This window comes from Lissotriton vulgaris, unplaced genomic scaffold, assembly GCF_964263255.1.
Source record: "Lissotriton vulgaris unplaced genomic scaffold, aLisVul1.2 SCAFFOLD_535, whole genome shotgun sequence".
NCBI classification, from domain to species: domain Eukaryota; kingdom Metazoa; phylum Chordata; class Amphibia; order Caudata; family Salamandridae; genus Lissotriton; species Lissotriton vulgaris.
Window position 1 is genome coordinate 1086976 of NW_028250319.1, and position 16754 is coordinate 1103729.

General features: G+C 46.9%; 1 protein-coding gene across 1 annotated transcript in view; it reads left to right on the top strand.

The window, feature by feature from the left end:
* Window positions 1–388: 388 nt before the first annotated feature.
* LOC147663293 (uncharacterized) overlaps window positions 389–16754 on the top strand; it is a gene marked incomplete at its 3' end in the record, with an annotated part of 55848 nt that continues 39482 nt past the window's right edge. The window contains exon 1 of the mRNA XM_086950551.1: window positions 389–538. Within this exon, the coding sequence (XP_086806677.1) occupies window positions 463–538 (76 nt within the window). The remainder of the gene's footprint in view (window positions 539–16754) is intronic.

Below are 16754 nucleotides of genomic sequence, written 5' to 3' on the forward strand. Positions count from 1 at the left end.
CACCAATCCTACAGTGTATGTTGTCTTAACGAGCAGCTCCTATATAGGTTTATAGGAACTACATGGCAATAGTATATAATTATTAGACATTATAATCAAAACTCTTTGAGTTGTTTTACTTATGGATCGTAAACTATAAAAAAGCATATAAACATAGATCAAAATGACAAGAAAGCAGAAGGTAGCTTTCAGAAAATGACCTTTGAAGATGGTTGCACACATTCCTTACATGTCTGTGTTGGGCTGGGGATGTACAGGTGCAGAAAGAAAGGATTCAGTCACACACTGCTCTCTCCTCCCTTCCATAATGAGCCCTCCCTTGGAGGCCGGTTGATATAAGGAGCTCAGGACACCTCACCCAGATCTGCCTCACACACCAGCTCTCAGCAGTCTCCCCTCTCTTGCGGATTGTTGTCACCTCAGTTACTTCCTGCAGACACACTCTGTGGTTAGCAGTTAGACATGGCTTGGCATAGTCTAGCCCCACTACTGGCCTTCCTGCTCATCTGGACTGCGACCACTGAAGGACAGAACGCAGGTAAGGTGGTGCTAGCAGTCTCTGGGCAGCACCACAGCTCACTCTAATGGACCTTGAGAACCGACAAGCACGGCAAACACTCCAGTGCAAAGATAGTATATTATTTATGATAATAATAGCACTTCTTTCTAGACATATCACAGTTATTATGCAGTATTAATTCTTCTGTCAGCCATGTCATATTAATGGGTCATTTAATGTGCAATACAAGTGCTTCATTCCAGCCATTTAGCACTTCTGTGCAGGCATGTGCTCTTTACTGTGCCAATAATGATGCCTCTGTGCAGGGATGTAATATCTAATGGGGCAGGAGGAGCTCTATTGTGCAGGCATGTCTTGTTTAATGTGCAGTGTTAACGCTTCTGTTAGGCATGTCATATTAATGTGCCATTTAATGTGCAGTATAAGTGGTGTGGTGAGCGCGGGACCCACGTCTGGGCATACCCTTTCCACTTAGGGCAACATATGCACAGGAAACAATTGAAGGAGGGAATGCTGGACAATGTAAACATTCACCCCCAGTCACAAGGATCTGGGTTGGATGTATGACGTTACAACGCATACTTTTACTCCGCATACCATTACAACGCGGTATTTACAACGCATACCATTACAACGCATAGCGCTTTGAGGTGCTGGATAGTGGTAAGTATAATTTACTATTCTAACTCCAGTCCCCGTGGACCCTAGGGAAGGTGTTGGATAGTAAATTATACTTATTCCCTATCCTAGAGCGCCCCCCAGCGCAATGCGTTGTAATGGTATGCGTTGTAAAAGATGCGTTGTAGTGGTAGTGCGGAGTAAAAGATGCGTTGTAACGGGTGTATACCATCTGGGTTAAATCCATCATTCTTTTTTCTCACTACACCACCCCAGTTTAGACCCAGCCATATGCAAATCAGTATTGACCCTGTTCCTTGTGGGAACAGTCCAGCCCGAACTGCAAAGCCAGTCAAGTCAAGTCAAGTCAGAGAATTTGTATAGCGCACTACATACCCAGAGGGTTTCAAGGCGCTTAGGAAGGGGGGAGGATTACTTGTCAAATATCCAAGTTTTAAGTTGCTTTCTGAATGCTAGGTAGTTCTGGGTAAGGCGAAGGTAAGCGGGGAGTGAGTTCCATGTTCTAGCAGCCAGGTATGAAAAGGATCTGCCTCCCATGGTGGTCTTGTTGATGCGAGGTACAGTGGCGAGGGCTTGGCTGGAAGAACGTAGTTGGCGGGAGGGGGTGTAGAAGGACAGTCGTGAGTTGAGGCATTCTGGACCGATGTCGTAGAGTGATTTGTGTGCGTGGGTAAGCAGTCTGAAAGTGATCCTCTTATTGACGGGTAGCCAGTGGAGGTCTTTAAGGTGACCAGAGATGTGTTCGTTGCGTGGGATGTCTAATATGAGTCTGGCTGAGGCGTTTTGGATTCGTTGGAGTTTCTTCTGGAGTTTTGCGGTAGTACCTGCGTAGAGGGTGTTTCCGTAGTCCAGTCGGCTCGTGACCAGAGCGTGGGTGACTGTTTTCCTTGTGTCGGAGGGGATCCAGCGAAATGTTTTTTTGAGCATGCGAAGAATGTTGAAGCAGGAAGAGGATACGGCGCTGACTTGTCTGTTCATTGAAAGTGAAGAATCCAGGATGACGCCTAGGTTCCGTGCGTGGTCTGTCAGGATGGGTGCTTTTCCGAGGGCTTCCGGCCACCAGGAGTCGTCCCATGCAGATGGGGATGTACCTAGGATGAGGACTTCTGTTTTGCCTGAGTTCAGTTTCAGACGGCTTAGTTTCATCCATTCGGCAACTTCTTTCATTCCTTCGTGTAGGTTAGTTTTGGCGGTGCTGGGGTCATTGGTGAGAGAGAGGATCAGTTGCGTGTCATCCGCGTAGGAGATGATGTTGAGGTTGTGTTGGCGTGCGATGGTCGCGAGGGGGCTCATGTATACGTTGAAGAGGGTGGGACTGAGTGAGGATCCTTGTGGTACGCCGCAGATGACTTCAGAGGCCTCTGACGTGAATGGTGGAAGACGGACTCTCTGGGTTCTTCCGGTGAGGAACAAGGTGATCCAATCAAGTGCTTTTCCTTGGATTCCGATGTTATTGAGGCGTTGTAAAAGTGTTTTGTGGCAGACTGTGTCGAATGCTGCAGAGAGGTCAAGGAGGATGAGGGCGACAGTGTCTCCATTGTCCAGTAGAGTTCGAATGTCGTCTGTGGCTGCGATGAGGGCGGTCTCAGTGCTGTGTTTTGCTCGGAATCCGGATTGTGAGGGGTCGAGTGATTTGTTGGCTTCGAGGAAGGCGGCGAGCTGGTTGTTGACAGCTTTCTCGATGACTTTGGCCGGGAATGGAAGAAGCGAGATGGGGCGGTAATTTTTGAGTTCGGTGGGGTCCGCTGTGGGTTTTTTCAGAAGGGCGGTGAGTTCAGCGTGTTTCCAGTCTTCCGGGAAGGTGGCGGAGTTGAAGGAGCAGTTGATGACGTCTCGGAGGTGCGGTGCTATGACGGAGTCTGCTTTGTTGAAGATGTGGTGAGGACATGGGTCTGTGGGAGATCCTGAGTGGATGGAGTTCATCAGGCGGATGGTGTCCTCAGTGGAGATTGGGTTCCAGTCGTTAAGGGTGTTCGCGGGGGGAGGATGATCAGCAACTGGTAGGGTGGGTTGGTTTCCGGTTTGATTGTCAAAGCTGTTGTGGATGTCTGCAATCTTGTTGTGGAAAAATGAGGCTAGGGAATCGCAGAGGGTTTGAGAGGGGGTGATGTCGTTGGAGTTGGCCGAGGGATTGGAAAATTCCTTGACGATGTTGAAAAGTTCCTTGCTGTTGTGAGCGTTGTTGTCAAGTCGATCCTTGAATGCTGTTTTCTTGGCTTTTCGGATTAGTTGGTGGTGAATGCGGGTGGCGTTTTTGAAGGCGTCCTGGTCCTTGGTGCTGGTGGTTGGGTCTTTTTTCCAGGTCTTTTCAAGGGAGCGGCAAAGTTTCTTGGACTTCTTGAGATCATCGTTGAACCAAGAGGCCTTCTTGCTGCCAGGTTTGTTTTGACGTTTTTTCAGTGGCGCTAGGGTGTCAGCGGTTTTGGATAGCCAAATGGTGAGGTTGGCGGCGGCTTCGTTAGCGTTGGAGGAGAGGGCTGGGGTGTTTTGAAGGAGCGAAGCGGAGATTTGGTCCGTGGTGATTTTGTTCCAGTTTCTTTGCAGGGTAGGTTGGAGGTGGATGCTGGGTTTTGGTTTGTTGTAGGTGAAGTGAACGCAGCTGTGGTCAGTCCAGAGGAGGTCTGTGGTGTGGCTGAAGGAGACATGGTTGCTGGATGTGAAGATGGGGTCGAGTGTGTGACCTGCGATGTGGGTGGAGGTGGTGACAAGTTGTTTAAGTCCGAGGTTGGCGAGGTTGTCCAAAAGGGTGGCGGTGTTGCGGTCGTTGTTCTTTTCAAGGTGAAAGTTGAGGTCTCCCAGAAGGATGTAGTCTTTGGAGGGGAGCGCGTGTGGGGTGATGAAGTCCGTGATGTCTTCACTGAATTTTGCGCGAGGTCCTGGTGGCCTGTAGAGGAGAGTGCCTCGGAGTGTGGTTTTGGGGTCGATGTGGATCTGGAAGTGAAGGTGTTCGGAGTTGGCGAGGTTGGCGTCCGAGCTGGTTGATATGCGGATTGATTTCTTATGGACGATAGCGATTCCTCCTCCTGTGTGGCTGGTACGGTCTTTTCGAGTGATCTTATAGTCTTCAGGGATGGCAATGGTGATGTCTGGTGCGGAGGAAGCGTTCATCCATGTTTCCGTAAGGAAGGCGACGTCTGGAGAGATGGTGTCTAGAAGATTCCATAGGTCAATGGCGTGTCTGTGGACCGATCGGGTGTTGAGAAGGATGCATTGTAGGTGGTTGGGGTCGGGAATCTGTGGTGTGGTCGTAGCGGAGATGTTGTCGGTGCCGCAGAATTTGCAGGAGTAGCAGGAGAAGGGTCCATGGGTGTGTCCAGGGGCGGCTTGGACGCAGTTGGGAGCGCGGCCGGGGTTAAGGGCTAGGAGGGATGCGGCATCGTAGGTAATGCGGGAGGGCTGGGCAGCGCGAGGGGCAGGGGGTCTGGCGCTGGGCGCGGTCCAGGCGCGGACGGGCGTAGACGGGCTTACCTTTGGCGCACCTTCGGCGCGGGTTGGGCGCGAACGCTGCGCGTGGACGCTGCGCGCGGGAACTACTGTCATATATGGATAGTGGAGGGGGAGGGGCGAGGGCGTCTCAGCTGGGAGGCGGGGCGGGCTCAGGGAGTAGGAAAACAACAACAACACCGGAGACAAAATGGAGGGGGGAGCAGAGCAGGGCGCCGGGGCAGATCGCGCTACTATCGCAAATCCAGGCACAAAATAAGCAAATACGATTTCAACAAATAGAGCACTGTAACAGTCAAATTCTATGCAGCGCTGATCACCAATATCGCGTTGTGGCAGACAGGCAGACCAGGGAGCGACCACTCGGGCAGGAGCGACGAGGATTCACAGCGCTTTGTGGACTGGGGGGCGCTGAAATAGGTAGTGGGAGGGCGTCTCAGCTGGGAGGCGGGGCGGGCTCAGGGAGTAGGAAAACAACAACAACACCGGAGACAAAATGTAGGGGGGAGCAGAGCAGGGCGCCGGGGCAGATCGCGCTACTAACGCAAATCCAGGCACAAAATAAGCAAATACGATTTCAACAAATAGAGCACTGTAACAGTCAAATTCTATGCAGCGCTGATCACCAATATCGCGTTGTGGCAGACAGGCAGACCAGGGAGCGACCACTCGGGCAGGAGCGACGAGGAGTCACAGCGCTTTGTGGACTGGGGGGCGCTGAAATAGGTAGTGGGAGGGCGTCTCAGCTGGGAGGCGGGGCGGGCTCAGGGAGTAGGAAAACAACAACAACACCGGAGACAAAATGGAGGGGGGAGCAGAGCAGGGCGCCGGGGCAGATCGCGCTACTAACGCAAATCCAGGCACAAAATAAGCAAATACGATTTCAACAAATAGAGCACTGTAACAGTCAAATTCTATGCAGCGCTGATCACCAATATCGCGTTGTGGCAGACAGGCAGACCAGGGAGCGACCACTCGGGCAGGAGCGACGAGGAGTTCAAGTTGGACTGTTCCCATTGGGCGCAGGGTCAAGACTGATTTGCATATGGCTTGGTCCAAACTGGAATGCAATGGTGAGCAAAAAAACTATGGATTTAGGCTCAGATCTCTGTACTGGGGGGAATGTAAGACATTGTTCTGCATTCTGTTCATCAATTGTTGTTTTTGCATTTGTCACCCGAGTGGGACGGGTATGCCCAGATGTGGGTCCCTTGCTCTCCATGCCACTGGAGTCAAGTTATCCTGGCTGATGATGGCTGAAAGCCAAAACCGGTCCTAGGAGGTTTGTTTCTTGTCGTGTGAGGGCCTGGCCTGGTAGTTCTGGCTGGACTGTTCCCATGGGGCACAGGGTCAACACTGATTTGAATATGGCTGGGACCAAACTGGAATGGCATGGTGAGCAACAAAACGATGGATTTAGGCCCATACCTCTGTACTGGGGTGAATGTATGCCATTGTTCTGCATTCTGTCCATCAATTGTTGTTAGGTCGAGCATACAGCAATTGCGCTGTCGCTGGCGACCTATTGTGTATGCTTTAGGAGGTGAACTCTACCCATTACTCACTGATTGCTTTTTATTTGTCTTGGTTAGTGTCATTTAGAAATGGTTGCTTCCTGATGGGCAATCCGCCGTCTTTGTCCCTCCTTCTGGTTTCCGGTTTTCTGCATGCAACACTGACCAACTACGACATCCTTACATGTTAGGTGTTTAATGTTTTTCATTCGGGGACTACTTTCCATTTCTCTGCCTCAGCGCAGCATATGCTTTCCGTCCTTCGTGCTTTCCATTTGTTTTCCTTTAGGTGATGGCTTGTTAAAGAAGCCATCGCTTTTCTGCCAGTGGTACCACATTTATTTTTTGATCTGAGCCTCCCAGACTCTGCGTTTAAATTTCGCTCTAAGACTTCCATGCCTAAGGCAAGCTGAACACATAGGAGCCAACGTCACGGCGTACACTCCCTGCTGCTCCTCTTTGTTGTTCGGGTTGTAACTGGAGTCATGCTCCAGGCAAGCTGAACTCCACTGCGAGTTAAGGCTTTGGTTATTCCCTCCTGCGTCATGAATAAAGACACCACATGCACGCTGCCACTAAACACCCTTTGTGTGACGTGGCGTCAGGGGGCAAGAGCCTGGTAGTGATGAAGTTCGCAGGACAAGCACCACTTCTCCTTCACGCCATACAGGTCATTTTTGTTTTTGTTTAGTTTCCCTATTTGAAGAAAATGCAGAAATCGTTACTTTGGGGGCGCTGTCTTAGTAAATGGCATGGAAGCTGTGCTTTCTTTTGTTGTTTTTTTCCTCTTTCATCTTGCCTGCATCGGTGGAGGAGGGGGAGGGAGGACTCGGGGCAGGATGTGAAAAAGGGTTCAAATAACAGATCAATGCTGTTGAATGTTCCATGATTCTTGGCCACCCACTTAACCCCTTCGCTGCGGCGGCTATTCCGCCGCAGCGCTAAAGGGGCGGGGCGGCCGCGCGGCCGCCGCATGCTGGTGACAGAACCGCTCCGTCACCAGCTACAGTTGAGCTGTGCTGGTGACGGAGCGGTTCCGTCATGACCCGCCCCGCTCTTTAGAACGCCCGCGCAGGCGCGAAATCAGCGCCGCGCAGGCGCGGCGGCCGGGCCATGACGGAACCGCTCCGTCATCAGCACAGCTCAACTGTAGCTGATGACGGAGCGATTCCGTCATCAGCATGGAAGGGGTTAATCTCCTGAAACCCCCATCCTCACCCCCAAAATAAATCAACTAAACCCTGTGTACTGTAACCGTCAGGGTCCCCGTGTGAAGCGCTTTGGGTTTGCACTATAGATATATATAAACACTCTACCTCTCTCTACCTCTCTACCTCTCTCTCTGCCTGTCTCTCTCTACCTCTACCTATCTCATAATGCTAGCCCCATAATAAGGCCAGTATACCTCTAAGGACAAGAAAAAACCTCAATAGCATCATGTTACTTGGGATAAGAAATTTTTGCATAATCCATCTACTCCATTACTTGAATTGTATACATGTAGTTTACTAACTTTATACTTTTAATGAGAGAAACAATAGAAAAACACCAACAACAACAAAATATACTGTTGGCAGCTGTTCCTGCTAGTTGACAATAAGTATATCATACGATGAAAGATGTTAAACCTAAAATGGGTCAACAAAAATTTGCCATAATGATTTAAATTAAACTGTAGGTATGGTTGGATAGCAGGAACAAATTGTATTAGTAGACATTGCTGTACAGTTGGTTTCCCTATTTCACTTAGCAGACGCATTTGGGACAGATGGGACAAGCATGCTGCTTTTAGATCTTTTTTTGAAAGGTCCATTACTGATGGGGGATCATCAAAAAATCTTGCAAATCCAATGTCAGTGAGGAATGTTTTGACGTAAACCAGCCACCTGATCTTCCCCATGTTGTTAAGTTACATGCAGTCTTGGACAATTGTTCTTGTGAGATGACATTGTTCTGTTGCCCAAATCCTTCGCCACAGCATGACTGGTTGGATTTTGATAATGTCGGAAACATAGTCCAATCCAAGTTCAAGGTGACAACCATATGTAGTGGTACTTTTTGGGACTGCCAACAAGAACCTTAAAAAGGAGTTTTCAATTTTTTGGAGTTGATCTACATTTGCCCCACCCCAGACCCCTGCTCCATGAATCGCAATGCTGAGACATTTTGCATTATATATTTTGAGCAGTTCAGTCGGGGGTCTTTTACCTAACCGGAGTTCAAAAGCCTTCAGTGCACCAACGGCCCTAAAAAAAGCTAATTTGCGGGAATTGACAGCTTCCCTCCATTTAAAAGACTCATCAATTAAAATTCCTAAATAGGGATATGTTTCCGTTCTTTCAAGGGGGGATTTGTCCAGATAAATTGTCTTGAGTTTTTTTACGTTTTATGCCAGCATGCATCACGTACGTCTTTTTTTATATTTACTCTGAGATTCAAGCTGGTCATAAACGAGCAATGCTTGTTCAAAACCCGTTGGAGCTGGCCTGGGGTTCTGGCTAGGATCACCGCGTCGTCGGCGTATAATAAGGCTGGTATCTGCCGACGGCCAGCTGCTGGAAGATCTTTTGCACCCTCCAGCATTGCGGCCTCTAACCCGTTAGTATACAAGGTGAATAAGAAAGGGGCCAGCACGCACCCTTGTCTGACCCTCTTCTCTATAAAAAAACTATTGGTAAGCTGGCCTCCAGTCCAAAATCTGACTCTCCCCGTTGCCCCTGAATATAATTCACGGAGGAAGTCAACTATTGGGGGATCAATTCCCATTTGCAACATAATTCTCCATAGCCTTGAGTGTACAACGCAGTCGAACGCTGCTGTTAGATCCACGTATACCATATGCAAAGAAGAGCTTTTTGCCTCTACATACTTTCCGGCTAATAATGTCAAGTTTAGGGCCTGATCCACTGTACTCAATCTTGCCCTGAACCCATATTGCAGATCCGAGATTGCCTCATGGTCGTTCGTCCACTCCTGAAGACGGTCGAGAAGAATACGCCCTGACATCTTCCCGAGCGAATCCAGGAGTGAGATGGGACGATAGCAGGCAGGACTGTCTCTATCTCCCTTTTTGAAGATGGGAATCAATATCGAGGACGACCAGGAATCGACCAAGCCGATCTCTTTGGCCGCATTCAATACGTTAGTAAGTAATGGGGACCACAGATCTGGGTTATGTTTAAAAAGGTCCACGGGGACTGAATCCGGTCCTGGTGCATTTCCGGATTTAGCAGTTTTTATTGCTTTCTCCATCTCATTTAATGTAAAGTGGAGGGCTAGTGGATTATTCACTGGTGTCAGGGAATCTAGATGTTCTGATTCAGGGACTTTTTTGCTGCTTAAAAACCTCGGAGAAGTATTGCACCCATTCCCCTGCGTCGATTACGACGTCTAGAGATGGTGCATCTACTTTATCAGTTAGGAAAGGGGATTTCACTATCTGCCAAATGGCTGTGCTGTCCTTTAGGATGCTACTTCTCTGTAGTTGGGCCCATAGATTAGCTTGTATTTCCTTTTTCCTGGTTCAAATTGCGAACGCGTAGGCCTTCCTTAATTGTATGATCTCCTCTCTGTCTCTCTCTGCTTTAGCTAGAGCCTTCTTTAGGTTGGTATGAGCTTTGGTACATTCTGTACTAAACCATCCCTTTCTGGTGCTCTTATTTTGCTTGCAGTCCCTGGTTAGTTTTTTCTTAATATTTTCTACAATATCACTGTAACTGGCCAAAATCTCAGTTGGAGTTGTAGAGGGATCTAGACATCTTTCTATCTCATTTCTGCTGGATTTTACTATTTTTGTAGTTATGGCTTCCTGATCTGAATTGCCCCATTTTAATGTAAAACCATTTAGCCTATCCAATGTTAATGTCTGTTGGTGTAACAGGCTTAACTGGACCATATCTCCTCTCTTGTGTGGTTTTGGTTCTTGAAGTGTCATGCTAATGGGGGAATGATCACTAAGTGCATTGGTAAGTACTTCAAAGGTCTTAATATTTGAAGCTTTGTTGGTAGACACTAAAACATAATCTATCAAGCTTTTAAAGCCCCTGCCATGAAAGGTTGGTTTAAATTCAGTTATAGGTGTTTTTATTTATTGGCGAACCCCATATCCAGTTCTACCATCATCATCTGCATGTTGTTACCCTCAGATGTGTGTGTGAAGTGGGTTAGACAGTTTCCGTCTTCATCAGTGATCCCACAGTTAGGGGTATCGCTCTTGTTGCATAGAAGCAAATTAAAATCTCCTCCCCAAACTACTGTGTGGAATTCCTTTACATATTTTATGGCGAGATTATGTACCAGATGGGATATCTCGCTAAAGACCCTGGTTAACTCAGGTAGGGTCATATTATTATAAAAATTGATGATGGTATAGACCTCTTGTCTAATTCCACGTAAGATAATAAGCTGGTAGTTCTGCTCTAATTTCAAGGGAGTTATTTCACAGCAGGGCCAGAGATTTGAGACATATGTTACTAACCCTCCCTTACTTCTACCTGCATTAGATCTTATGGCTGCAGAGATGTATGTTTTGTAGCCCAGGAAACGTATAGGGTCGTTAAGCCAAGTTTCCTGGAGGCAAATTAGATTACTTAAATTTGCCAAATAAAGGAAACTACTTTCAGAGTGTTTTGAGGCTAAACCCGCCAAATAGTAATCTTAATTCGGAGTTGGAACTTGCGGCGATTGATATCCTACTCTGAGTACTACTTTCTTCAGGGTAACTTAACTGTGTTTCGTGATTCGGTTTTGGAATGGTTCCCCGCGCCTCTAGGGTATTTTGCGTGGAAGAAACAGTACCAGTGGAATCCTCGAGAGAGGCAGGGAGCTCGTGTGTTGGATCTACTATGATCGGGTGTACAATTGGGTTAATTAATCCAATTGATCCTTTTGCTGATGTACGGCATCCCTCATGGAGACAGTTGTTTGTAGGATTTTCAAATATATTAGTGGTTATATCTCCGGTGTTTATTGGGCTGATCATGTCACACTCCCTTTGTGATGATGGTCAATCAACCATCTCTAGACAGCTGTAACTATTAAAAGTTGGTATTCCACCCCAAGGTTCCCTTTGTGATTGTAGCTGTACTCTCCTACCATTGGTTTTCCAATCAGCCCATTCTCTGTTTTCATGTCCCCATCCTCCCTGGTTCCAACCCCTTTGCCCGTTGTCTGTCTGATTCCAGGACCAGTTTGCGGACCAATTTGAGCCTTCAGGATAGTGGGATATCGGGGGGTAAAATAAGGATAGACGTTTGGTGTTTATACCTCCATTCCTGTCCACTGTATCCCAGGAGCAAATGTAGTCCACTGCCCGAGGGTTTTCAAAATTAACTATAACACAATCACCTGGAATTGTTTTTTGTTGTTGTCCTATCCATGAAACCCTTTGTGCTGTGGTAATTCTAGTAACATAGTTTTGCGGGTTTGGTCTGTTGGCATTCAACCAATGCCGAACTTTGTTTAATAGGGACCAAGATGGTTCATCTGTGTCATAACTTAGTTCAGGCACCCCTGTCAAAATAACTACGAACGGGGTTGCTTCAGGGGGGAGGTTTATGGGCTTAGTCCATCCTTTCTTTGTCCGTTCTCCCTGTGTATTATACCTCTGTGGATGTTCATGATGTGGAGTATTTGTTGGAAGTGGCTTCGGGGGGATATGTGTTGTAGGTGGGTTTTTCTGTACCTCTGGAACTTTCTTAGGGGGCTTTTGTGGGGTCTTGATTTTTGGGGTTGGAGTTGCAGGGACCTTGGTTGAGTTTTTGACAGTTTCTCCTATCTTAATGATAGGGGTGTTACTTGCAGCAATACCATTTTTGGAAGGTTGTCCTGACATGGTGTTAACAGTTTTATTTTATGATCCTCCCGTATTTGTCAGCCCTAAGTTCTTTAAATTTGGAGGGTTTTATACTATTTGCTTCTCTATGAATTCCAGACTCTTTTGAATGGGCTGTAACTGATGCTTTATTAGTTCAGCTATCCGAACCATCAGATGCTGATCTGGATCGCCTATTTTGGATCCTTTGTCCGTGTCCGTGTCAAGATCTTCCTTATGAGCACTGTCATCATTACTTTCATTTGCGCTGAGATCCACGATGGTGAGATGGGAATTAATGGCACAGTTGTCTGCTCTAACTTCGTTAGAGGTATTGTTTTTCTGCCTTTGCTCATTTGGTTTATTTCCCTCTCTCTGGTTCTTGGGACGTGGCTGTGGCTGTAGGTTGTAACTTACTTATTTTTGATGCATTGACGTCTTTCGTTTTTTTTTTTTACTTATGCTCTTCTGTTTCGGAATTGCTCCCTCTCTTAGCCCCCTTTCTTCATTCTGGTCGGGGTCGTTGTCCTGTAGAGGCGGACTCGCAAAGATATCGGGCGTTTTTTCCAGCGCCTGGGTCAATTGCGAGTCCAACAATGACAAAGATGGGTACAGATCGACCAGGTTTGGGATGCCATGGATGTCAGCGCGTGTTTCCGGAGCAGCTTCCTTCTCCGGTTGAGTTAGAGGTGTTTGCCCTAACATCAGGGGTCCTAATGACGATCGTCTAGCTTGTGCCAGTTCGTACGATACTCGAAGATCTAGTAGTATTATACCCTGATCAATGGTTTGATTGGCTTTAGGAATGAATTGATCAATGGGTCCAATGGTTTTAGCCATGTTTAGTAGTGTTTTGCTTCTGGTACCCCTCAGTGACATTTGTTATGGAGGACGATGATCAAACACTCGTAGAAAGACAGTCGATGACCAAGTGCAGTCTCATATGTTGTTATATTATGATAGTAGGCTGTCTAGGCACAAATGAGTGTAGCAACAGTATATCAGGCAGGATAAAAGAATTACCTTGTATACACTGTTAAAGGGGGGGGCCCATTCCAGTCTCTTCCGGTCTGTGACGGGATAGGACGGGCCCGCCCTTGGCCCGGGCATTGCCCGGCGTCCCGCGAGACGGGTCTGATGCCGTTTTAAAGCGCCGCCTGGCTCTCCCAGGTGACACGGATCACCGCAAGGGCTTCTGGGGGATGTAGTTCGCCCCTCGCCGGTCTCCTCTCGGCGGTCCCGCTCTAGCTGGATACAGAGCAGCCGGGCAGCGGGAGACAGGCGGGCGGGTCCGTGGCAGCAGTCAGGGGTCCACAGAAGACTCGTGGGCAAAGCAGAGCAACAGCAACAAGGGCAGCAAAAGTTCCCCCACTCGATGGGGCTGATGCCGTTTTAAAGCGCCGCCTGGCGCTCCTAGGTAACACGGATCACCGCAGGGGCTTCTGGGGGATGTAGTTCGCCCCTCGCCGGTCTCCTCTCGGCGGCCCCGCTCTAGCTGGATACAGAGCATCCGGGCAGCGGGAGACAGGTGGGCGGGTCCGTGGCAGCAGTCAGGGGTCCACAGAAGACTCGTGGGCAAAGCAGAGCAACAGCAACAAGGGCAGCAAAAGTTCCCCCACTCGATGGGGCTGATGCCGTTTTAAAGCGCCGCCTGGCGCTCCCAGGTGACACGGATCACCGCAAGGGCTTCTGGGGGATGTAGTTCGCCCCTCGCCGGTCTACTCTCGGTGGCCCCGCTCTAGCTGGATACAGAGCAGACGGGCAGCGGGAGACAGGCGGGCGGGTCCATGGCAGCAGTCAGGGGTCCACAGAAGACTCGTGGGCAAAGCAGAGCAACAGCAACAAGGGCAGCAAAATTCTAATCATAAGCCCCTACTTCAAAAAGTTGATTCCAATATACATGATCTCAATACAAAACTGGTTTCATCAAACACAAGAGATATTTGTTTACTCTCATTCCATGTATAACTCAGTGCCAGGTCTAGGGGGGTCTCATTGAGGATCACTCTTACCCTTATTTCTAGGCAGATAGAGTCCTAGATATCAAAATCTGCATGTGAATTGATCCAGTGGTCTGGTCAAAATCGTAAATCTCTGAGCGGCTAGTTTTCCTTCCTAAAAATAAATTGTACGCCAATCAGAAAGGTCACTCTCTACGCTGCGTCATATCGTATATCTAAATTAAATCTAGGAGCCTACCTGTTTAAATCTGACATCCAGTATTTAGTGCGCTCTTATAGGTTAAAACCAGAGTTTCATCCAGTGGATATGTGTATATGAAAATTCTAAAGCCAGATGACCTAATGGGGGAAAGAAAAGACGTAGAACTATTAATCATAGAACTTAATAGATACTTCTTCCTAGCCACCTATCTGGGGCAATCTCTAACTCTGAGAGGCATACCTGTAGCGGTGTCTTGAAAAGATCAGCTTCTCCCGTATATCAAATATAGTTTTGGGTTAATGCTGTCACACTCACTTGCGTTCAGGGTACTTGCATCTACCTTGGAGGGTAAAAAGCATACTACCGCATTAATATATGTAATGCTGCTGGAAATATCTATGCCTACTGAAAAATATTGGCATAGAGTTCTCGACTAATTCTTACCTCCTAGGTCTCTGCTAACACTGGCGCTTACTGGGGTTCCGTGATGAATACACGAACTTTGCACTGCGGTCCTGTTTAAGAACCCTTCAGTGGTTTCTGATTGGTCAATTTAAGCTAGACCCCGTGGGCCTATTGCGGTCAGGCTATATAAGTCTGTGATATGCAAAAAAGGATGGGCTGGAATTCCTGGAAGTTGATTGGTCCTGACATTTTCTAAGCTCCACCCTGCTTGCTCCAGGGAGAGGTTCTCTATCTGGTCCGGGTCTAAATGTACGGTTAAGGACGGCTGCTATTAAAACTTGCCTTCCCATTGGTAAATAAGGGGTCCAATAAGCTTCCTAGTAAGAGATATGTATCTAAGGTAAACGTGCCTTATCTGTTTTGGAGCCCGCATTTGGTTAAAGTGGAAATGAAAATATTCTAAATGCCACCGAAGTCAATTGTGTCTTAGACTGACTTGGATCGCTCGGGGACAAAAAAATAACAAAATAACAAAAGCGGCCTATTGCTAACAACAGCGGAAAAAATAGGAGGCTATATTCCGCTGGCGGACATACCTGGAATGCCCTCGAAAGTCTAATTAAAAGTATACGATGTACCAATGGTGGTGGTTAATGTTACATAAATATCAATATCATAAATATTCACTAAATGCACCCCATGTAGGCGAATAATTAGATCCACTGAAATGGGCATATATAGTCACGAGATAGAGAAATAAAGAGACTAGTGGGGACACTCTGAAAACCCGTCCTATAGCACTGGAGGGCTGGATACCAAGACTACGGCCAGACCTATTTTATTATTTAGGAGCATTATAGACATTTGACCCAGTCCTCCCTTGTGTTAAGGCCTTTTAGAATGGTATTGAGGTGGCAAAAGTACAATTGTTCTCTTATCTTTCTTGTTTTATCTATGTCACCACCTCGCCGGTTGGTCCTGATTTTTTCGAGAATGAACCATCTGAGGTCCTCGCACGAGTGGTTCAAAGATTTGAAGTGTTCAGTCAAAGGAGCATTACATTTACTAGTGTGGATAGCTGATTTGTGTTCTAGAACACGTGTACGCAATTCTCTGCAAGTTTCACCTACATAACCTAAATTGCAAGGGCAAAGCAGTAAGTACACCACATTCTGGCTACGGCAATTGTTAAAAGTCGTAGGAGTTACTCTTTTGCCATTGTATTCAAGGTACTTACTGGTGATATAATGGGGACATATTGAACATGTCCCACATTTGAAGTTGCCAGATGCTACACTGCCGGTCAGGGTAAGTTGGGCTTCCTTTAGAGGTTTGTATGTATGGACCAGGCAGTTTCTGATTGTCTTATTATGTCAAAAGGAAAATAATGGTTTATTAAGCTGCCTATCTGTGTTAAAGTTTAACATTTTCCAATGCCTGTTAACAATATTTTTAATTTGGTTGCTCACATGCGAGAACTGCGTTACAAAGACAACTCTATCCAGAGAGGCATTATTTCTATTGCTATTTTTATTTTGGTCTAATAAACTGTCTCGATCATAGAAACGTGCACGTTTGAGTGCATGTTTAATCAATTTGTTGGGATAACACCGTGCTTTTAACTTCGTCTTGGTATTCTCAGTATGTTTGTAAAAGTCCTCTAAACTGGAGCAATTTCTTCTTAATCTAAGGAATTCGCCAAACTGCACATTATCTTTTTGGGCTTTGGGATGATTACTAGAGTATAAGAGCAAAGAGTTTTTATCAGTAGGTTTTGTATATAGCTCAACTTTAAGAGTACCATCATCCTCCTTAATGCTGATATCTAGGAATTCCACCTTATCATGACTATAATGTCCAGTGAACTTTAAGTTTGGATCTCCCAGATTGAGCCATTTTAAAAAGATTTCCAAGTCCTCAATGGCACCGCTCCAGATGAAGATGATATCATCGATATAGCGGTGCCAGCAAGAGATGTTCTCGTAAAAGATGGCAATCTCATTGAAGATGTGTTTGTTCTCAAAATTACCTACGTAGAGGCAGGCCAGACTGGGGGCACAAGTGGCACCCATACTGGACCCATTGACTTGGAGATATAATTCGTCCTTAAATAGGAAAAAGTTTTTTTTCAGGATTAAGTAAATACAGGACATAATGAAGTTGCTGTTTCCCCCTCTCAAATCTTCAGTTTCAAAAATTGAGGCAATAACCTCTGTTGTGTCGTCATGTGGTATATTAGTATAGAGGGCTTCAATGT